The following is a 24,037-nucleotide window of genomic DNA, read 5'->3' as shown; positions in this document are numbered from 1 at the left end:
CAAGAGCAGACCATTTACTGTATATTTATATATTTTTGCTTGATTTCACGGTATAAAATACTGCTCATTAGTGTACACACTACTCAATATGCTGAGATATACCTACTACAATCACAAACAAGCTCCTAGAACTAAAACGAAACCAGCATCCTTAGCACTGCCCTACACGACCTCAAAAGGGAATGATAATTCACCAGTCTCTGAATAAGTTAGGCTGAAAGAAGTCTGCGCCATTACAAGTCCAGTCACGTTTGGAGAACGGGCCATAAATTCAAGTTCGGCTGAGATTCACGGAGAGCCTCAGGATATCCATAACTACATTTGCATATACATAAGCTATCACGTAAGGACGTGTAAAAAAAAAAAAAACACAACGGCAGGAGCACCGTTGTAAATTATCCTTGGTCAGACAAGGGGTCTGACTTTTAGATAAAAGTGAAAATTTCTTAACTCCTCTAAGTGAAATGTATACATTTCAACTAACAGCTCGACAGATATAAGTACTTATTCTTTTTTTTTTATTTAATTATGCATTTCCTTTTGTAGATCGTTCCTGGCTTGGCAATTTACAGTATCTTTCTTCTTTACAATCTTTACTTATACAGTTAGTGCCTACGAGATGGACCTAAGATTCTACGTACTATGACTTCAAATTTCCAAGTAAAATCTGAATCTTCTTGAGAGATATTTGATTTCTCATTAGACATCAGCAGCACCTTCTCCTTCATAATTCTTTTAGGCCTAGGCCTGATAGTCACTGGATCCCCAGCCCGTAGGCCTTGACACACAATGATAGTTCATATTATTTTTCACTTGAGGGGCTGAAGGATGTTCAATGATTAGGCAAAAATACTCTCCGTCAAAAACAATTAAGACCAATTTTCGCATTTCAAGCAAATTTTCCATGTAGTGATCCAACGTTTTCTGTTAAATGAGCCAAATAATTTCCTGAAAACACCACAAACAGATTTTCAATCGTTTTGAACTCCTCCTAATTTCCTCCTTCCTAAATAGCTCGTTTTTCATACAGAAATTTTGAAAGTTGTCAAAAGAAGCGTCAAATCTTCCTAAATAGCTGGTTTTCATACAGAAATTTTGAAAGTTATCAAAAGAAGCGTCAAATCTTCCTAACTAGCTGGTTTTCATACAGAAATTTTGAAAGTTATCAAAAGAAGCGTCAAAATCTTCATCAAAATATCAAAAGTCGAACAAAACAAAAGACTGTGAACTTAAAGATGATTGCTCGAGTTGCTGCTCCTAGATGGAGCAATTACATGGAACGGTTCTTCTTCAAAAAATGACAACAACAAAAGATGTCTTCAAGAAGGCATTCTTCTCTTTGTTTCTGTCTCCTTACGAACAACAAAGGCTGCGTCACTCCATTACTCTTAACAGACATATGGTCAAGGCTGCTGTGAAATGACCTCTAGTCCCCTTCTATCCCTGCAATCCTTTACCCCAGGGGCCCCCACATGAAAAAAATAGAAAATAAATGGAAATGAAAATACATTTCATCTACAAAGGGCTACACATTTTACCCCATGTCCTCCACAAAAGGCCTGGCATATTTTAGAGCTCCAAATGGTCATAAACAAGATTCATAACATAAAGAATTTAAAAACCTTTTTTTTTTACCCAAAGTCAAGATTGCTGTTATTCATTTATATACATTTTAAGGTTAACTTCTCTTCGTGATGACAAGTTAACAGAGTTTCATCTGCAAACATAGATGTAAATGTTATTTCTCTATAATTCTTTAGATTACACACACACACACACACACACACACACACATATATATATATATATATATATATATATATATATATATATATATATATATATATATATATATATATATATATATATATGTGTGTGTGTGTGTATACTGTATATATATATATATTATATATATATATATATATATATATATATATATATATATATATATATATATTTATACTCTATATACAGTATAAGAAATACACACACACACACACACACACATATATATATATATATATATATATATATATGTGTGTGTGTGTGTGTGTGTGTGTGTCTGTGTGTGTAATCTAAAGAATTATAGAGAAAATAACATTTTATCTAAACCTCTGCTCAAGACACAGAACATAATGACAATGCAGTTTCTGCTAACTGCATGACTACTGCACATAAAAGTACGCGACCTTATGCAAGGGTCCCTTATCCCACATAGCAATTATCTCGGATTATGACTGAGAGGATTAATGTGACTTTTATGAGAGAGAGAGAGAGAGAGAGAGAGAGAGAGAAACGGGCCTTCATAAATTATTTTAAGAGGACAGAAAGCATTAAGGACAGCAAGACACTGTCCCTCTCTCTCTCTCTCTCTCTCTCATTTGAATATGAAATTTAAATCTGCCTTGATTCTTGGACTCATCTTTCTGTTTACAATTACCTTCCTAATACTTCTCTCTCTCTCTCTCTCTTGAGATATGAAATTTAAATCTACCTTGATGCTTGATCTCAGTTTCCCGTTTACACTTATCTTTCTAATAATATGCTCTCTCTCTCTCTCTCTCTCTCTCTCTCTCTCTCTCTCTCTTTATTTAGCTATTAACTTTAAACCCATCTTGACTCTTGGTCTCAATTTTTCTGTTTACCATTATTTGTCTGATACTTTCCTCTCTCTCTCTCTCTCTCTCTCTCTCTCTCTCTCTCTCTCTCTCTCTCTCTCTCTCTCCCCCGATGTACAACACCCGCAGCGTATAAGAAATGAGGAACAAACTTCTGGACTTCTCAGTCGCAACCTCTTGAGAAAACCTCATTCCAGCAGCCCTCGTGAGAGTTATGAGGTAACTCGGGATGCCAGTTCTCAAGAAAACTAAGAGAGAGAGAGAGAGAGAGAGAGAGAGAGAGAGAGAGAGAGAGAGAGAGAGAGTAAAAACGCCACACACACCACCGTGTCCAAGAGATAAAACAGCCATAACGATACAGAGCAACATGGACAGCATCCCGGGGTCATCCGAATCTAGTATCGTATTCGTAATGTGGCTCGAGTCTCGGATTTTGGTGCCCTAAAATTATGGTTAGTTTTCTTCCATTTTTTTTTTTAGTTTGTCTTCTGAAAATCCAGTGCCAGATGCAACTTAGAAGAAAGCAACTTAGAGTAGCAGAAAAAAGCAGGAAATATGATAAAAGGGAGAGGAATGTGAAAAAAAGAGGCAAAAGATGAATAAGAAATGGATGACGGAAGAGAAAAGTCAGAAAAGAGAAATCTTCGCAATAGCTCAATAATAAAAAAAGAGAATGTCAAAATTGTGAGATACATTCCTACCACATGAGCTTTATTCTACTAATTTCTGCTTCAAATGATCATTTCTAGTATTACATGTAAGTGTTTATAGAGAATGTATCATTGTAATATATTTTACATTGTACTACAATATTTTGATAGCAATAACAAAACACCTTGTCAAATCTAATTCACGCAATTGCTGAAAAGCAACCGTATTATTCGAAATACAATGCAACACTTTGCAAAGAATAATCTAATCCTCCTAATTACAGCATATAATAATCTAATCTTCCTAATCACAGCAAGGTTTTTTTTTTGCCAAAAACAATCATCTATTCAAAAAGGATTTTCTGATTTCCTTTTCAAACAAAACCTGCACACGCTCCTCAAGAAGTAATTAACTCCAGTTGTAAGAATGACTTCCTTCCCTTTAAAATATAAGGTGCAACTCCCCCCCCCCAACTCCCTTCCCCTCCTTTTCATACGTTTCTTCCGGAGGAAAATGAAGCCTGTTTCCGGGAAGGTGCCCGACTGAAACGTGTTTCACCTTCGTAACCTGACTTGTGCTTTAGTATAATTTGACAGGAATTCGTCAGCTGTCTGCAGCTTCACAGGTAAACAAATTATTAAACTAATTACAAATGTTTTTTTAAGACTAATACAAACTGATTACAACGTTGTGCTTTAGAATAATTTGACAGGAATTCGTCAATTGTCTGTAGCCTCACGGGTAAACAAATTATTGAACTAATTACAAATGTTTTTCAAGAATAATATAAACTGATTACGACTGTTTTTAATTGTATTGCTCCGTGACCTGTTGGTACTGAACCCTGAGTATCTTTTGATGTAATTATTAATATTCACTGCAATAAAGCTTTAACTAAACTACCTCCAAGATCCGTGTCTAATTCCCTTCAATCTACATTATTATCTTCGAGAAGTTCAAGTATAAAAAATACTTTCATATGATAGATTCTGAATATTTCAGCCCTCTAGAAAGGAAGTGGTTTGAAAGCGCTGATATGATAATGGTCTCCGTGAAAGCTCTCACAAGTCGACGACAATGAATAGAATTACACAAGTGAATGCTCATATTTAAATAAAAATGTGACTTTTAATTTCATCCTGAATATCTTTAGCTATCAATATAACTCATACATAGTTTTTTCCTGTTCCTAATACCCTTTCCTCCTTAAGGAGGCTCAAGACCTATTGCCTCCTTCGTGACTAAGCCCCAACTTTCTCCCTTCCTGTACCTATTTCTTCCTTCCTTCAAGCCCGGGCAGGAAAAGGCAAATCTCTAAAACTTACCAAAAGAGCAAAAAGAAATTACGGGTAACCTTATGTCACATAACGTAGGTCCAACACAGTGCCTCATCTAAGCGTGCCAGGGATAGGGTGCCGAAAACACAGGGGGGGTGCCACAGAACACATGGCCCAGAGGTAATCCTACCCCTTCAACACGCGCACCCTTTGGTTTTACACTCTGTAAACTCACTCTGGCGCCCTTGCTGGCACCTTTCAAAACCCTACGTCAGTTTCAGAGGCAAAAATAGAATATGGAAGGACTCTCTGGCTCCTAAGTCACCATTAAATCCTTCGTTCAGAATACAAATGGGCGTGAATGATCAGTAATTTGATGAATACATCACTTAACATCCCCATCAAAGACTTTGGAAAACAACAGGGATTAACAGCAATCATGGAAACTAATACACCGATGAAACAATACTCACTCAGCAGCAATAATAACAACAACAATAATAATAATAATAATAATAATAATAATAATAATAATAATAATAATAATAATAATAATAATAATAATATACTAACTTCAGCTCATGCCCATATACATACAAAAATGCACATATGCAAAAGAGAATGACAAAAGGATTACAGATAAGAAATACTTGTCTCGTAGATACAGCAAAGGAGAGAGAGAGAGAGAGAGAGAGAGAGAGAGAGAGAGAGAGAGAGAGAGAGAGAGAGAAACTTTTTCGAAACTTCGTTTAGGGGGGGCCAACACAACCGCCCAACCAGGAAGGAGGAAATACTCGATAAAGAATCAGCCCTCAAGACTAACGGATGCGGCAGCACCCACCCATCCTACAGCCATCCTATACCCATACCACCCGCCCGCCCGTAAGCCAAACATACTTAAAAATCCTCCTTGGAACACGTAAACAGACGAGGTGAAAGTAACGATCTTTCTCTTCCTCTGGTGTGGAGAGAGAGAGAGAGAGAGAGAGAGAGAGAGAGAGAGAGAGAGAGAGAGAGAGAGAGAGAGAGAGAGAGAGAATTTACTTAGTTAAGTAACATTCATTTGAAAGAATCGAATGTAACACAATAATTATTAGTTTTATATTGCAGCAATTTGAGAGAGAGAGAGAGAGAGAGAGAGAGAGAGAGAGAGAGAGAGAGAGAGAGAGAGAGAGGTTAAGTAACATTCATTTGAAAGAATCGAATGTAACACAATAATTATTAGTCATATTGCAGCAATTTGAGAGAGAGAGAGAGAGAGAGAGTTAAGTAACATTCAAAAGAATCGAGCGTCAAGCAATCCATCCTATCCATCCATTCCAAAGGCACATGCGACTCGAAATCCTTCACGCCAAATGGGAAGAAGTGTCATCAAGTCTTCACAGGGACGGGACCCGCCGTAGATGAGAACGCGCTCTGAATCGACAACTCGGATCATTGCGTGACGACCTGCAGTCTTGCATTTTAAGAGGAGCCTTTTGCCATATCTCAGAAAGGCGTTAAGTCCATGTAAAGCTTATCAATGAGTCTTAGAGTTTCCTTGTCATAGCCTGAATGGGAACAGAAGAAAAACGACGAATGAGTAAGGAAGAAAAAATATATAAAGAATAACACGTTATACTCTCGTTCATTTTCTCGTAGTCTGATTCATTTTACGAGATATCAAATTCTTTCCTCCCAGGCTAGCAACAAACTACTGTAACTTCCCTAACAACAAACTCCGGAGGAGAGAGAGAGAGAGAGAGAGAGAGAGAGAGAGAGAGAGAGAGAGAGAGAGCAACGGACCTTGCGTGGTCGAGAGATGGGTGAAATGGCAAAAACAAATGAGGTAAGCTCCCCACCTTTACATGCTGCGAATGAGGCCTATGGAGAGAGAGAGAGAGAGAGAGAGAGAGAGAGAGAGAGAGAGAGAGAGAGAGAGAGAGAGAGAGAGAGAGAGAGAGAGAGAGACCTTGCGTGATCGAAAGATGGATGAAATGGCAAAAATAAATGAGATAAGCTCTCCACCTTCACATGCTACACACGATGCCTATGGAGAGAGAGAGAGAGAGAGAGAGAGAGAGAGAGAGAGAGAGAGAGAGAGAGAGAGAGAGAGAGAGAGAAAATTCATTAAAGCAGAAGGGAATCTCATCTAGATGCAGGTAACACGTAAGGTTTCAGATTCAATACCTCTTATAGTGGGGATATATCACTGCAAGAACAAACCAGTACCTTGGAATTCTGGAGCAGCTGCTCAGAATAAAATATTATTGTATTATTGTTACTATTAATCAGAAGATGAACCCTAATCATATGGAACAAGCCCATCGGGGCCACTGATTTGAAATTCAAGCTTCCAAAGAACATTAAGGTGTTCATTCGAAAGAAGTAACAGTAGGCAATGCGAAATACAGAAAGAGGAGATCAGTTATTAGAGAACCCGATGAACAATACCTGAACGCAACAGAAAACACTGTCAAAGACACATTGCCAAGTCTTATAAACATTTAGCGAAGAAAATGACATAAATCAAACATATGAACTTGAAGCTGAATTCTACTGTACCAAATTATTACAGGAAAGTCTGATAATACCTCGGAAAGAAAATAGGACCGAAGCAGTCGCAGCAAATATGAAACGCCAAGTTTTACCCAAATGACAGGTTCAACGATCATCGAAATCCGTTCATGCGTTACCGAGGCATTTTGTTACACACACAATCACACACAGCCGTGGGTGAAAACATGGCTGACCTCCCAAATTCGCCGACGGGGGTAATAACCCAAAAAGAGAAAGACGCCGCCGACTATTTCGCAATGAATCACGTCTCGAAAATTTTCCTCGAGACTTTTCGAATCTGACTTCCGGACCCTCCAACACCCCTCCCCCACCACCCCAAAATAAGAACAAGCATGCGAACTGGACTGAACACAGACGCCGTAATAAGAGACTTAGCATTTCCTCAGGAAGCATAATGGTCATCAGTACCATTAAGACGATCATTACCTCAGGTAGCATAATCCTACCGGTCATCGGAATCCTTCCTCTGCGCTCCTCCACGTATCCTTCGTAGGAGTTAACAAGACCCTGTCCCTGGTCCCACTACTCCCTCCCCCTCCACAAATCCTGCGCCCCCCACCCCCCAACGCATCTTTCTATCCTCGTTTCCGGTTTATTATTTTCTGGAAGAATGAGAAGGACAGAGAGGACGCGAAGGATAATACGGATTGTGCACTTATCTGTTCTCTCTCTCTCTCTCTCTCTCTCTCTCTCTCTCTGGTACAGTCCAGAGGTCCACACCAGGACTATTATTCCTTTCAATACCTTCACATTCTCATAAGACGCCTTTGGGCAAGGATTTATGCTTGCAAACAGTGGGCTTACTCTCAAACAACCACCATTTTCCTATTTTTGTACTGTATGCGTATAAGCGCGTGCACGTGTAAATAAATGTATATGTATGTATGCTTGTACGCAAGAATGTGTAAAATATATAAAGATATACACACACACACACACACATATATATATATATATATATATATATATATATATATATATATATATATATATATATATATATATATATATATATATATATATATATGCAAGTGTGTGTTCTATGCGTATGTGCGTGTAAGAGAAAGAGAGAGAAAGAGAGACACCTAAGTGTATCATTAAGCATGAAAAAAGTGGCCAAATTGTTGCTGTACAACATAATTCACTTAATTGTCTTCAAATTAATGGAATCCATCACGAGCGTGAGAGATTACATGTCGGCCATCAGAGGGGCCTGAGTGACTCCATCCCTAATCCCGTGCAGTCTCCCCTAATTAACTTCCTGTGCGGGTGGTGCGACTCTATGCTTACTTCAAGAAGTTACTTCCAGAAGTTACTTCCAGAAGTTACTTCAAGAAGTTACTTCAAGAAGTTAGAGGGGCGTTCATTCGGTATCTTCGGGAGTTTAACGGAATGGCGCGGTCATTTCGTACTTTCTAGTTCTGGGTGCGTTCATTTGGTGTCTTTATGAATTAGCATCGTATTGCGTCCATTTTTTGCGTTCATTAGGTACCTTCAAAACCTAACGAACTTCAAAGCCTAACAGAACGGCGCGTTCTTTTCGTATCCTCAAGGAATTCGTTTTGGAAGCGTGTGCTTACCTCAAGAATTGCCAGAGTGCGTTCAACTGGTTTCTACGAATTCGCATCGTATAACGTCCATTTATTGCGTTCATTCAGCACCTTCAAAGTTTAACAGAACGGCGCGTTCTTTTCGCACTTTCTAGTACTTCGTTTTGAAAACGCTTGCTTGCCTAACAGAATGTCAAGGCGCGTTCATTTGGTGCCTTTGGGAATTTCGCTACGCATGGCATCCATTTCCTACTTCTAAAACTTCCAGATAAAGTGTGTTACGCGTCGCTTTCCTGAACGCTCTGTCACACAAAGTGCACTTCGGCGCTTTGCTAAGTCAGAAAGTTAGGGTCCAATCAATTACTACTTTTAAAAACTTCCCGATAGATAAAGTTTGCTGCGTCAGAAGTTTTCGAGAAGTTGGCGCCAAAGTGCGTTCACTTAAGAGCTTTCGACAGCATGCCGCGGAGTGGTTTCTGAGCCTCGTAAGTTCACGTCGGCTCCTTCATGAACTTCCGCTGCCAAAAGGGAGATCAGGCGACAGAGGAAGGAGAGGACGAGGAAGTGGTAACTGTGAGAGGCAAGAAGGCGATAAAGGCAGTAGGAAAGAAGAGAGGAGGGAGTTGTTGCTGTTGTCAAACACACTAACGTGGGATCTTTTGCACAGGCAGCCAGTAAGGAGGAGAAAGAAGAACGACTAATAAAAAGAGAGAAATGAAGACAATGATGATGATGATGAAGAAGTAGTACAGCAGCGTGACTTGTGATTCCACCATCCACAATAGCAACAGACACTACATCCCTGTCTCGGTCTTAAAATGATGATGATGATGAATAGCTCCGCGTGATGTCTCTCTCCCTGCGTCAAAAGGACACTCGTTGTATTGTGGCTCAAAGGAAATACAAAAGAAGAAGAAGAAGAAGAAAAGAGAAGAAATCAAAGCCGGCTCTTGGTAGGCTGACACTAGTTCAAGTTAAGCCTGACCTAAAATTGACCAAAATGTCAACAAAATTTGACGTTTAAGATCATGATGTTTGGATAATTCTAAAATAAATTCTTTTTCTCATTTCAACCTGTCATAGCGTGCATGGCCCCTTCTCTCATATATATATACATATACATATCCTACACCTTTTCTACTGGGGACAGGATGGCACAGGTGTTATACTGCTGGTTCTCTACAAGACTTTTAGGATGAGGCTGCTAGTCCTACGCCCTTCTTAACAGGACTACAGCCAACACAATCGTCTACTTAATAGATATGTAATTCATTGTTTGAGTAAAAATTAATACTGTGGTTTCCCGGGATCTCTCAATGAGCAAGAGTCTTTAGAATGAAGTTGCAAGCCCCATGCCTTTCCCTTGACCTCAGCTGACGGTGACACCCATTCACTGCTGAGTCGACTGATTGGCGGCAGGCAGGCATCAAACCACGGACCTATCAAAAGAGAGCCCAGTGCTCTACCACTGTATTAACTGTGTGATTATCTGAAACGATTTTTATTTAGTTACGTCTATTCCATAGGTACACGAGGGTTAAAGTAAAGGCAGGAGAGAGAGAGAGAGAGAGAGAGAGAGAGAGAGAGAGAGAGAGAGAGAGAGAGAAAGCTTTGCGTGAGACCTACACAGTTACGGAGTTGAAAGCGTTCTGCCCGAATGACTTCTCCTGACCTTTTGTGCATAAAGAGAAAGAAAGAGTAAGGAAAAGGTAGGGAAAATATACGAAAGGAAAATAGAGGAAGCGTTCAACCTCTTATGGAGAGAAGCGTTGAGACTAAATTTCACTGGATTTTTAAAAACCAACACATGCGTAACATATCAGTAAGTACTGAGATAGTATTCCAGGATAAATATAACGTATACGTTATAAGACAAAACAAGTGCAATAATAACTTTAAGAAAAAGCAAGCGAACGAATAAAAACGCGTGAGACATGATAAATAACAAATAATAAAAGAAAAAACGCACTGTTTACTCGAATAAAAAAAAACACAAATCGTAAATGAATGTTGCAGAATCTTGTCAAAGATATCAAAGACCCTACGGTTGTGAAAATGCAAAAGCAAAGTATGACGAAGGAGCAAAAATATTCAAAGAAAGCAAAAGCAAAAGTCCAAAAGTGTGCAGACAGTTACTGCATCTTTTAAGTTGCCAAAACCAACAAATAAAACTCAGGTCACTGTGGTGGCCCAACAGCGCAGTTATCCAAGATCACCATTTTACCAATCGATAGGAAACAGTCTGATCGTGAAAATAAAACTCTGGCGATCCCGACCATGACAATATCCACAACCGCCGCAGCTTGTTCAAGGCGACGAGGAACCACGGAAGACGCTGACCTATTTCAGCCGTGACTTTTGAACTTCTGACCCCGGAATCAATAGGGATCGACCTGCAGACGGAACCACAGGCCGCATTTACACAATCGCTCACGATCGAGTGCCAGGTTCTGAGGTTAAGACCAGCAAATGCAGACTATAGTTAAGATATGCGAACGCAGATTATAGTTACGACAGGCGAACGCAGACTACAGTTAAGACATGCAGACTATAATTAAGGCATGTTAACGCAGACTATAGTTAACATATGCGAATGGAGACTTAGTTAAGACATGCGAATGCAGTCTATACTTAAGAAATGCAAACGCAGACTATGGTTTAGATCTGCAAACGCAGACTATAGTCAAGACACGCAAATGCATACTATAGTTAAGACATGCACACACAGGTTACAGTTAAGATCTGCGAGCACAGACTATAGTTAGGACATAACAACGCAGACTGTTAAGAAAGGCGAATGCAGACTATAGTTACGACAGGCAAAAGCAAATTATAGTTAAGACAGACGAACGCAGACTATAGTTAGGACATGCGAACGCAGATTATAGTTACGACAGGCGAACGCAGATTATAGTAATGACAGGCCAACGCAGACTATAGTAAAGTCGCAGATACATACACGGAGTGACAGACTTCCTTTGGATTAGACAGCCTGACTTGCCGAAGTAAAATACAGACTTAGTTCCTCAGTGCACTGAGACAGTGAGACAGAGTCAAGTCCCGACAGACGTGGGAACACAAACAGACCAGTGTTTTCATACATTTACAACTTGGTGACTCTCAGAACACCGACAGAGCACCAAGACTTCTCCCCCACAGAATAAAATGACAACGACAGAGAACAGTCTCTACATATAAAAGGGAAATGGTAGACTGACGAGTTCTTAAGCTAAGGCAGACATAGACTGGGGTCTGCAACGAAAAAAGAAACAGACGGCTGGCTAAAAAGGAGACGTATTTATAGGAAGCACTATGAAGACGGAAAACAGTCGTTCACGAGCAAGGCAGACATGCGGTTCGGCGTCTCACAAACAGGAAGACAGTCTGTCGTCACCGTAAACAGACACACAGACAGACAGAGAGAGAGAGGAACGACCAGGTCAGACAGACGAACTGTGACACGGGGAAAAAGCCAAAAACGATTGGTCCACATCTCAGGCATAAAACCCAATTAAAACTTCAAATAAACCGCGGAGGGCCATAAACCGAAAATGGCCACTGTGGAAAAATGATTTGGAAAATACTACAAATGAGTTTTTCGTTCAACCAAATGACTTTTGTTGCAATTTATGGAGACACTCGGTGTTGTTCCCTGGAAATTTAATGAGGCGAAATTAGAATTGATAGACAATGTGAATATTCTGATTTTACAAAAAGGTAGAGGGTACTAAAAGACAGGTAAAAGATCCAAGATAAAAAGGGTGAAAGAGGGGTGAGAGAGAGAGAGAGAGAGAGAGAGAGAGAGAGAGAGAGAGAGAGAAAGAGAGAGAGAGAGAGAGAGAGAGAGAGAGAACATCGGGCTACCCAGATTTGGAATAGAGCAACAAATGAGAAAATTTAAGTGAATTCTCAACTATCATAACAAAGAACAAAAAGAAAAAAACACGCACAAACACACGCAAACACATCCCATTAGACGAGCATAAAACTCATAAAAGCATTATCCTCATTCAAAACCATTTTTTTCCCGTGATAAGAGCGTACCCCTTTAAAAAAAAAAACTAATTGTGAAAGCAGCAGATTTCTCTGCAGTGGGAGAAAGAAAACTTCAGAGATTTAAAAAAAAAGAGAGGGGGGAAAAACATACACCAACGTCGCAAGTCTGGCGTAACGAAAACAAGCACGATTTTCAATTTAAGACAGTTTTTATTCAGCATAATGCTGGCAGAAAGAAAATTCGCTTTAAATATTTAATACTGAGCTTAACGGATGACTAAAATCTATATATATTATATACTATATATATATATATATATATATATATATATATATTATATGTCTTTTTGACACATTATATACATATATATATATATATATATATATATACTGTGTGTGTATATATATATATATATATATATATATATATATATTTTGATATTTATACATATATGTATATATATTTCTATATGACTTTCACATCAGGATCGAACCCAGGTCTTTCAATTGTGTGGCTTGGTTGGCAGCGGTCTCTGTCTTTCAATTGGACAGACCTGGTTCCAATCCGATGTGAATGAAATTTATTTCTGTTCCACACGTGACTGTGTGTGTTGATTATTTCTATATATATATATATATATATATATATATATATATATATATATATATATATATATATATATGTGTATACATATACATATATATGTATATATGTCTTTTTCTTTTAAGAAAGGTTGGCTCCAGAAGATGTCAGAATTCCTGTTCTAAGCAAACTATCCGGAATGAGGTTGCTAGCCCCGTACCTTTCACTCCGGCTGCAACTCAAAATAGTCGACTACCTGGTAGTTACATAAGCCACTGCTTATGTCAACGAAGGTTTAAGGGGTTTTAAGGGAACCAATTCGGCCACGCTCTGAAATCGAACCCATGGTCTGAAACTGATCTCAGATGGAAAAATGTCAAAAGTCACAAAATTAGAAATCCACTTCCGGCCAAATTTTTCAGAAAGGCGAGATGTGATTCAGCGATACCATACTGTACCCTGATTCAAGAAATTGCAACGATCATCATCAGTACTCCAACCACACTCCCTTCCATCACAGGGCCATCAATCACGAGGCGTATTCCCTGGCACACGTAAGACGCAGCAAAAACAGGAAGCTGTCCGTGATCCTAAGATGTCTGAAATGACTTCCATTTCTGTTTTTTTCTCGTGATGGAGCGTAATCTGACATTCGCCTGACCTCGCGCAGTTTACTGACTTCATAATCTGGCGACTTCGTAAAGTTGACCTGGCCACGTGGCTTTTATCTCTCCACACAAAAGAAAAGTAAGAAAACATCTAAAGAAAATAAAAATAAAAGACATCCAGGAAGGGTGCCTGGAGAGATCCTGTTCTGGACAGAACACTGTACAAGATCTCCGCATTTGGGGCTCATCTTTTTACAAAGTCGCTTGACGAGGTAGAAGCGTCCCCGTTGCCATGGTAACCAATCTCCTTGATAACCAGGTAATCGATACAAGCGACGGTAAATACAACTAATAATAAAGGGAGCGAAGGAGGGCGCCTGAGAGATTATTAATTAGTCATGTTCTTGGTGAGGGAGCTCGCGACTTAACCTTTTAATACAGAGCAGATCCTTCAATATATATATATATATATATATATATATATATATATATATATATATATATATATATATATATATATATATATATATAATATATATATATATATATATATATATATATATATAATATATATATATATATATATATATATATATATATATATATATATATATATATATAAATCATCAACTTTAGTGTGGATAAATTTCTGACTTATTTGTTATTTCCAGGTGGAAAGCAAGCTTAACCACTGGGCCAAAATTTCTTTGGAACGAGGTAAAAGTCCTGGGCAAGCTAACTTTCAACAGACTTTCCCTCCTGACTCCCCTCTCACTGTACAAAGAAGCAGTCTCTACGTCATTCGTTATACTTCCTGCATAATTCATCTTCTTTCTATTCCCTAAGCACGTGACAAGGAATTCCATTCAAGCAGCCTTACAAAACATAACCAGCGCCAAACAAATAAATTCTATTGGTGAGTCAGTCAATTCATTAGTTTGAAATGCACATTCATCTCGTATGCTCAAAAGCGTCCTCATTCAATAAGAGTAAAAGGGTTTTTTTTTTCTAGTTTTCAAGAACCCTTTTAGATACCGTTCGCGCGAAACGTGACAACAAGACTGACCTATACTTCATGTTGTCACCAGCAAAGGGAAGTATTTTTTTTTTTTTTTTTTACTTTTTGTGTTGACACCAGCGGCAGGAAGTTTTATCTTGAAATTTTTACGTCGTCACCAGGAAAAGGAAGTATTTTTATTTATATTTGTGTGTTGTCACCAGCAAAAGGAAGTTTTTTTTACATTCTCTGTTGTCAAAGGTAGGGTTTTTTTTGCATTTCTGTGTTGTCACCATCCAAAGGAAGGTTTTTTTTTTTAACATTTTTGTGTTGTCACCAGCAAAAGGAATTTTTATTTTGAAATTTTTGTGCTGTCACCAGCACCAGCAAAAGGGAGTATTTTCTTTATATTTCTGTGTTGTCACCAGCAAAAGGAAGTTTTTTTTTTTACATTTTTGTGCTGTCACCAGCAAAATGAAGTTTTTTTTACATTTCTGTGTTGTCACCAGCAAAAGGAAGCTTTGTTTTATATATTTTTGTGTTGTCACCAGCAAAAGGAAGTATGTTTTTTACATTATAGTCATTGTAACTCAGGATATCCTGTTAATGCCCGTTCCAAATGATGTTTTTTTACATTATAGTCATTGTAACTCAGGATATCCTGTTAATGCCCCTTCCAAATGATGGTTTTTTTTTTTCTTCATTTTTCACCGCAACTTGGCACTTCTATCCGCAGCAAGTTTCCAATTGCCACTCTTTTCTGTAATAATCGTTGATGTCCTCATTATGACCGTCACTTTCTATTGAAACTGTTCGTTTTCTAACTGGATCTATCTTCCTTTTCTACAGTGATCAGACTGATTTCTTACTAGAAATGGAGTTTCACACTTGAACTAAGCTTTGGTGTTCTTAGCGGGAAGGGAGATTTCCTAAATTACCAGGCTCTGACTTCTTATTGGCACTGAAGTTTTTTCCTACAGTGATCAGGCTGTGACTTCTTACTAGAAATAGAGTTTAACACATAATTAGGTTTTGGTACCTTACTGAGAAAGATTTCCTAAATTACTAGGCTCTTGCTTCTTACTAGGAGTGAAGTCTTCTACATAAACCATGCATTGGACTCTGGTCAAGGTAGAAGTTTCTAAATCAACAAGAATTTGGGTTACTCTCCTCAACAAGGGGTTACACACTCCAACAAGAGCCCTTTACAAAAACAGGCTTTGCACTGGCTGGGACAAGAATTACCCACATACGAGACTGATTTTTTTTTCACATTACTTTACTTTCAATTTACCCTTTTTTTCTTTTAATTTACAGAAGTGTTCCACAAGAACTTAAATACGTTTCCTAATGAAAATGAGCAGCAACTACAGTTTTCCACCTGTAGAAAATTTCAGTCTGAATAAAACCTTAGGACATGCTTTGTATTTATTCACTAATTAGCAATATGCCTGTTACTTCAAGCAACCTACGACTTTCATGTTTCTTACCATTACTGGATCCTGAAAGTTACCGCATTTCTTACCAACTTAATTACCTCCATTAACATGAAGTTTGAGGCATAAGATAAAACCATATTGTTAAGCCACATGCTCAAGGTCGTAAAATTTTATCTCGAGAATCTACGGGATAAGCTTTTCTCAAACTAGGATAATGAATATTTTAACGCACTCCGTTGAATCTGAATTCACCGTCTTTACTACAGGTGTGTGTGTGTGTGTGTGTGTTATTGTGGGGGGGTGTAAGTGTGTGTGGGGGTGTGAGAACAGAAAATTGTATGAAAACATACACTCTTATTAACTTTTATTTCCATCTGTGTGTGTGTGTGAGAAGAGAGAGAGAGAGAGAGAGAGAGAGAGAGAGAGGAGAATAATTTCATTCTCAAAATACATCGAAGACAATCTCTCATCTCTATTTTTTCAAAAGTGAATTTTGAAAATCGAAAATTCTTTCGTTACCATAAAAGTAACATTAAAAAATTAGTAGGACGTATAACTAAAGCAAATTCGAACCGTCTCTATAACTAAAATCATTTTCCTGCCCTAAGCAATATTAACAATTTCAACATTCCAAGTCAGATCAAGGGGCCTTTCCCCCTTTAGTGATGGTAGAGAGAGAGAGAGAGAGAGAGAGAGAGAGAGAGAGAGAGAGAGAGAGAGCAATTTTAAAAGGATTACATTCAAATATTCGTGACGAGGAATGAGGACCAAGGCTCACACCAAATGCTGGCGAGAGAGAGAGAGAGAGAGAGAGAGAGAGAGAGAGAGAGAGATAGGGGGGGACGGTATCCACGGAATAAATAGTTAATAAGGAGCAGTAAATAGGAGGAGAGCAGGGGAGCCAGCTCTCTTTGTTTCTGGATTATTGTTTGTTTTTATCATTCTTATGATGGGCTAAAGCTGTCGTAAACTGGCCCAGAGAGAGAGAGAGAGAGAGAGAGAGAGAGAGAGAGAGAGAGAGAGTTTAGTTACGATACAGATACGAGTACAAAGTGAAAAAGTTGTGTCAAGACTTTTCTATGGGACACTTACGGCCTTTGGGGGGGCGGGGGAGAGATAATTTAATAGAAGTAAACTTATATTGTAATAAATATCAGTGACAATTAATGTCGTAATAAAACAGGCAAAGTGAAGCCTAATGATTACAAATATCGGAAACTGGTAATTGCATTGAATAAGAAAAATAGGAACCTAATAGAATTACCGAATGTAATTTACCGCACAATATTTTTAAAAAGTTGGTTAATGGAGGTCATTAATATTTAATTGAAAATGAAAAGCGACCGGAAATATTCACGGTAAACTTAATTCATATTTAATTATAATCAGACAAGATAAACCACCATTGAATGTACGATAAGAATATCATTAAGTATGCGGAATTCACCAACCAGGCTTGTAAATTTTTAAAAAATTCATAATACTACAAAATTTGTGGGAATGCAAATTAACACGACATGCAATACTAATAGATGAGGAGAGAGAGAGAGAGAGAGAGAGAGAGAAACATAATTGCGTCAACGAACGCAGAAACTAAGACACTACCGACCGAAAAACATAAAAAAAATTAAAATACTGCTAATGACAGAGAGAGAGAGGAGAGAGAGAGAGAGAGAGAGAGAGAGAGAAACATAAGTGCATCAACGAACGCAGAAACAAAGACACTACCGACCGAAAAAAAAAAAAGAGAAAAATTAAAAGACACTGATTGGTTGGGAACAAGATCCCTGCTTGATTTCTATCACCCCAACGGGCATCCAATTCTGTGACCTGATAACTCTCTCCCATTGACCTTCCGTGATTTCCGAACGACCTCTTTTCTCGTCCGCCTCTTTCTCTTCTTTTTCTTCATCTTCTTCTTCTTCCTCCTCCCAAGGGGATTTTACTCATCCTCATTAGAGGCGAAGAGAGAGAGAGAGAGAGAGAGAGAGAGAGAGAGAGAGAACTTCGTCGTGGTGCAGCAAAATTCGCCGCCCGAGCGTGTGATATACCGAGAGAGAGAGAGAGAGAGAGAGAGAGAGAGAGAGAGAGAGAGAGAGAGAGTCGAAAATTGAGACTCGGGTATCTGATTCAAGAGCTGCCTTTGTCGTTCATTTTTATGGTTCTCAACTTTATCATCTTCATCATTATAATTGCTGTTACCCTGGATATAACTAATCACGGCGATTACATTACTGATACCTTTGTCATAAGTAATCACGGCGATTACATTCCCGTTACCTTTGTCATGAGCTGTTCCCTTGAACATAAGTAATCACGGCGATTACATTACATTGAGTAATTACGGCGATTACATTAGTATTACCTTTGCCTACTATTACCTTTGGTATAAACTGTTACCTTGATCTTAAGTAATCACGAAGATTACTTTACTATTACTTTTACTATGATTAACTAGGAGAATTAAAATCTAACAGTTCAATAGCGAATTCCTTTTAATCGTCATCCTTGCAATTATCATAATTCCATTATAAAATTATCACCGATTATGTGAGAGTGACCATCCGATAATAAACCTCCAAAAAGATGCTGCTGCAAAGATGACCAACTGAATTATTCAAGCCAACATCGTTCTTGCGACACTAAAACAACGAGAGATTACCTCCTGAGATTACCTCCTGGTAATCCCACCCCAAAGCCTACAGCTGGATGCGGCAGCCGGTTCCATCAGAATGGTTATGGAGACGATAATCTCAAAAAAAAAAAAAAAAAAAGTCTGCATTCACTGGAAATTTTTAGATTTCCCGAATCGATAGAGAATTTCTATGTGCACTGAAGAGTAGATGATAATCTCTAAAAATAGAAAAAAGTTATTATATAGAGGGAAGCGGTTGTCAAGATGTCTGGGAAGCGAGTTCCGAAACATCTGTATTCACTTAAAACTTTTAAATTTCCCAGATCAATAGATTTTCAACTTGCACTGCAGAGCAACCATTAATCTAGGCAAAGTTTATGGCTTTCCGGCTTGTTCCCTGAGAATTTATGCTGGTTATGAATAATGATAAGAACAGTAATACTAATAATATTAAACGAGCGGCACAAAGGATCTACACATTTCCTATCTCCCTCTGTGTTAAAGAGGATAGCCCACTGCATTATAAGGCAGCCAGCAATTACGCTAGGCGATTTCGATAATGAAAATTTCGTGGCAGCTTTTAATAATGAGAATTCAAAAGGGAAATAATCGAATATTTTCTGGTTCTTTGTGAAAATAATGTACTGGGTTCTGGTATGGAATTCACAGCTTTGCCCTTTAGAATTAATTAATATTCTCTCTCGTGACAATAACACAAAAATACTCCTTCAGAACAAAGGCCAAAATCACTCCAATCGATTCGGTGCCAACGATGTACCCCGCAAGCACTAACTATCGTGCAGTGCTTGATGCCACCGACCCAGTTCAATGCCCTCGGGCGCAGAGGGGAGAAGAGGCGAACACCATTTTTGACCTTACCTGCAGATGGATGGGTATCTTCTTGACGTAGTGTCCGTTCATGGTGCCCGACGATGCCAAAAAGGGTACGGAAATGTATATCACAAGCTAAAGGCAGGTCCAGTTACTGAAAGGCCCCCGTTGCAGACACAGTACGTGCGCGCGCGTGCAACCTCTGAGAGAGCAACACCCTCACTCGCAATGGTCCGCACTCTCGCTCACTCTCTTTCCCCAAGTCTATTCCCTACGAAGGTGCACCATGGACTGCGACAAACGAACGCACGTCCGTTTACGTTCTCTCGTGTTTTCACGGCGCCCCGCAGCGAGCATAGCCAACTTTGGCCCTAGCCCCGCCCCTTTTCGGCACACGTCACACTTTGAAAGCCCCACCCACAATTCGTGACGTCACACATCGCAGACTGTCTGTGACGTCATTGATCTTTCCATCCAGACAAAACCTTGTTTACGAATACGTCATCAATGATGTGAGGCTGGACGGCGGAAGTAATTTTCCCGAGGGCGACGAAATTTCCCAAAGAACACATCTTGTCCCTCGGCCAAGGGAGCCTCCGAACACTGGACAAGGAAAGAAGGAAAAATGAAAGGGTTCTAAATTTTGATTTCAAGTCACGTCTACGAAAATAGATTTTCTAGTCAACTTCCTCTTTTCTTCACACCCTCCTCCTCCTCTTCATCCTCCTCCTCACCCACCCCCCTCCTCCTCCTCTTTATCACTCCTCCACTGGGAAATTATGCAAAATTGCTTTTATCTCTAAAATACATTACTCCGTCTTCATTAAATTATTATAAGAAAAATGACGAGCGCCGTCACGGACACAATTTATGATGTTTATATTAGAAATTTATATTAGATGACTTTATTAACAATCGCAACCACACCGATTTTGAATCGCATTTTGCAAAGCACTCAAATCCAACGCACGTTTCAGTCAATGAGCAACCACACGTCTCAAACATGAGAATATAAGTAAACATACATAACCATCGACCTAACAAAAGATTTGTGGCTTTTTCTTACAAACATAATTCCAGTTATTTAAGAGAGTTGACACTGTGTCTGCTAAAGAACATAAGTAAAACTTTCTATGCACACTTAGGGGCCATACTGATTTTCTTGGTAAAATTAAAGCATAAAAAGCTAGGCATGAAAAGGGGAAGGCAAGCCTTATGAAGATTTCCACTTTTGACTTCAAAATGAAGCCTCCAAACTGTCCTGAAACTCAAAAGTTTTTGCAATCTTTAAATTTCAACTTGGATCTGAGTTGCGAATCAACACATATAAATCATGCCATACCAAATCCAAAAAAATAAAGTGTATATTATTATCATTTCATTACCTACACTTATTCCCATACACCAATCCATAAACGATTACTGTTTACTTAGCAAGCTTCCACTGAATAGAGTGCTAGTGGAAAAAATAAAACACTGACGCATAAAAGTAAATTGGTAAACAATAAAATCAATAAATAGTTTACATATATACATGTGTATACATATACGTATATGATAAGTATATATATATATATATGTATATATGTATATATATATATATATATATATATATATATATGTGCAAGTGTGTGTGTGTATGGCAATCACTGTAGAAAAGCATTCCTACACACCATCAATCAGCATGCCTTAGTGATGTCATAAGCACGATCTTTTAAATATAATGCTTAAGTTTTATAGAACAGGTCGCGAACAGGAAATCAACGATGAACTGAACTTCCTGCTAACTCGTTCTAAATTCAGTTTCAGCAATGAAGCTACAACAACAACCAATAATATTAAGGAAAATATCCACTTTATATTTCATTAATATTCGATTCATATATTAAAATTACTCGCGAAAACATAAAAAGAAAAAAGACATAGCGTAAAATTCATAAAGTATATATTCTGAATGAGAGAGAGAGAGAGAGAGAGAGAGAGAGAGAGAGAATTTCCGTGATCATACCAATGGTCTGAAGTTGGGAGAGATGCGAAATAGTCTACGGGGTTTGCACTCCCAATTTAAACAGGCCCGGGGCAAAACCACTGAGATTAGACCAGAGTCAGTTCTCAAATGACTAGAGTCAATTTGAATTCAATTAACTTCAGAGCAGGTCGGTATGCTTTATATGATAATGCTCTTATCGAGGATGACTCTTATTTGATTTAATAAAAGTGATAAAATGTGAAAGGAGGTAACTTGAATGAGAGGCACACCATTAGCAAAAACCAGCGAACAAAATAGAAAAATAAAATACTAAGAATATCAAAATTCTTCGCCACCCGGCTCACGTAGACGGGAAAATTAATATAAAAATATTGTTCATGTAGGAGAAGAGGGAAAATAGAAGTGGCTTTCAATCTCCCCAGACAAAAAAAAAAAAAAAAAAAAAAAAAAAAAAAAAAAAAAATCGCCTATGAACAGAAATATTAACCGGAAATTACATTATTTATACAATACAAAGTGAACAATCACGAAGAAACAATGATCTATATAAAATTAAATGTATAGCGTATTCTGAACTCATTCCAACATCGTTGATAAAAATTTTTATTCATTGACTTTGATCAACGCCCCTCCTCTGGCGGTATGAAAACTTGGTCTGCAATTTCGCTTTTGGTTCATTTGCATGCAAAATGAGTTTCAATGCAATCTCTTTCGATGAGAATGACTTATGTCAATTTGGCGTTATCGAGAGGGTTTTTAAGGGATACTTTATTGATCGAATCTATTCAAGTCTTATGTATCCTGATAAAGGCACTGATTGTGATGGTAATGACTGATTGTATAAAAAATATATCACAGTTTCAATCAACTGACTGCGTCTAATGAAGTACTATTTTACTGAGATAATTCTGATTTTACTGTCATTCTATAATATTCATTGCCAGTTTGTATAACACGGTTCCAAGTTAATGGTTGTGATAATCAAGGGTATTTGAAGCTTTCAATTTTGCAGAGGTCATTTCTCAAAAGTTACTCCAATAAAAATGAAAAAATATGCTATTTCTGGTATAAAAAAACCTTCCTAATTATGACTATAGCTGACAAATGAAAAAAATATAGTATTTCTGGTAAAAAAAAACCATCCTAATTATGACTATGGTTGACAAAATAATGATGCATCGCGATTTGCTGATGCACGAAATGTACTCTACGATACATTATAGCTGATTACCTATAAAAAAATCAGTCTTTAATTACACAGACAGACACACACACACTGGTATTACAAACTAATATCCTTGACTCGTTTGTTGTTATGAAGACCTCATAACAAAGTTCGTTACAGTGCCCTTCAAAAAGAATTACATTAAATTTTATACGAATATTTTGTGATAAATCTATAACGGCTAATTATCATATAGTCTAAACGCACTTCGTAAGAACTGTCATTATTACAAAATGCTTTAGAGGAACTTTGATAAACGTTGTCACTAAAAGATTTAAGCTACCAGAGGCCTTATCGTAATTCCCATAAAAATATTATATCTGCTAACGTAAGACAACGAAAACCATTTTATTAATATAAGAATCTCTAAACACCAGTACAAAAAATATAGCTGCGTTAAAATGTAATTTTCTACACTAACACTAAGACTGCTTACAGCAAACCTAATTATTATCTATTATTAATAATTACGTATGCCTTCATCTGGAACATGCCTTAAGAACAATGAGCTTCCAATGAACAAAATGAACACACACACACACACACACATATATATATATATATATATATATAGAGTTGAGCTGAGATTTAAATAAAAACTGAAAACCAATTACAGTAACCAGAAGTGAATCATAAAAAATCTCAATTGTCAGAATCAGGCACAAACATTGAGATATATATTTTAAGAAATGTACTTAGATATTATTAATTATCAGATTCAGGTACAAATATAGAGGGACATACACTTACTGAAAATTTATTTAGGTGTTATTAATTGTCAGATTTAGGTACAAATGCAGATAGACATACATTTACTAAGAAATGTATTATATATTATTAACTGTCAGATTCAGGTATAAATAATTAAAAATTATTCACATATTCCAAAGTGCTAAAAGACAGGCTAAACTGGAAATGAAAAGCGAGTTCCATTTGCATACTGCGGTGAGGGTAACCCACTTTACATAGCAACAATACTGCAACCCGCAGTGAGCGTGAAATCATCAATACTGCATTCCGTTGCAGAGCCAGGATTGAGGACCCCCAATTTTCGAAAGTGTTTTGTGCCTCCAAATGC

The 24,037-nt window shown here is 37.8% G+C and overlaps 1 protein-coding gene across 37 annotated transcripts in view; it reads right to left on the bottom strand.

The window, feature by feature from the left end:
• Nucleotides 1-24,037, bottom strand: part of CRMP (Collapsin Response Mediator Protein) — a 189,679-nt gene that overhangs the window by 55,550 nt on the left and 110,092 nt on the right. For 2 of the 37 annotated variants that reach the window (XM_067096565.1, XM_067096563.1), the window contains exon 1: nucleotides 19,793-20,036. The exons of 33 other annotated variants lie outside the window; for them this stretch is intronic. In XM_067096565.1, the coding sequence (XP_066952666.1) occupies nucleotides 19,793-19,834 (42 nt within the window). In that variant the 5' untranslated portion in view covers nucleotides 19,835-20,036. Of the gene's footprint in view, nucleotides 1-19,792; nucleotides 20,073-24,037 lie in introns of those variants that run through there. 2 more of the 37 variants (XM_067096566.1, XM_067096564.1) reach the window with 2 other exon arrangements.

This window comes from Macrobrachium rosenbergii, chromosome 53 (genome assembly GCF_040412425.1).
Source record: "Macrobrachium rosenbergii isolate ZJJX-2024 chromosome 53, ASM4041242v1, whole genome shotgun sequence".
NCBI classification, from domain to species: Eukaryota; Metazoa; Arthropoda; class Malacostraca; order Decapoda; family Palaemonidae; genus Macrobrachium; species Macrobrachium rosenbergii.
Note: the sequence above shows the minus strand (reverse complement) of the source record. Positions and strands in the feature narration are given on the sequence as shown.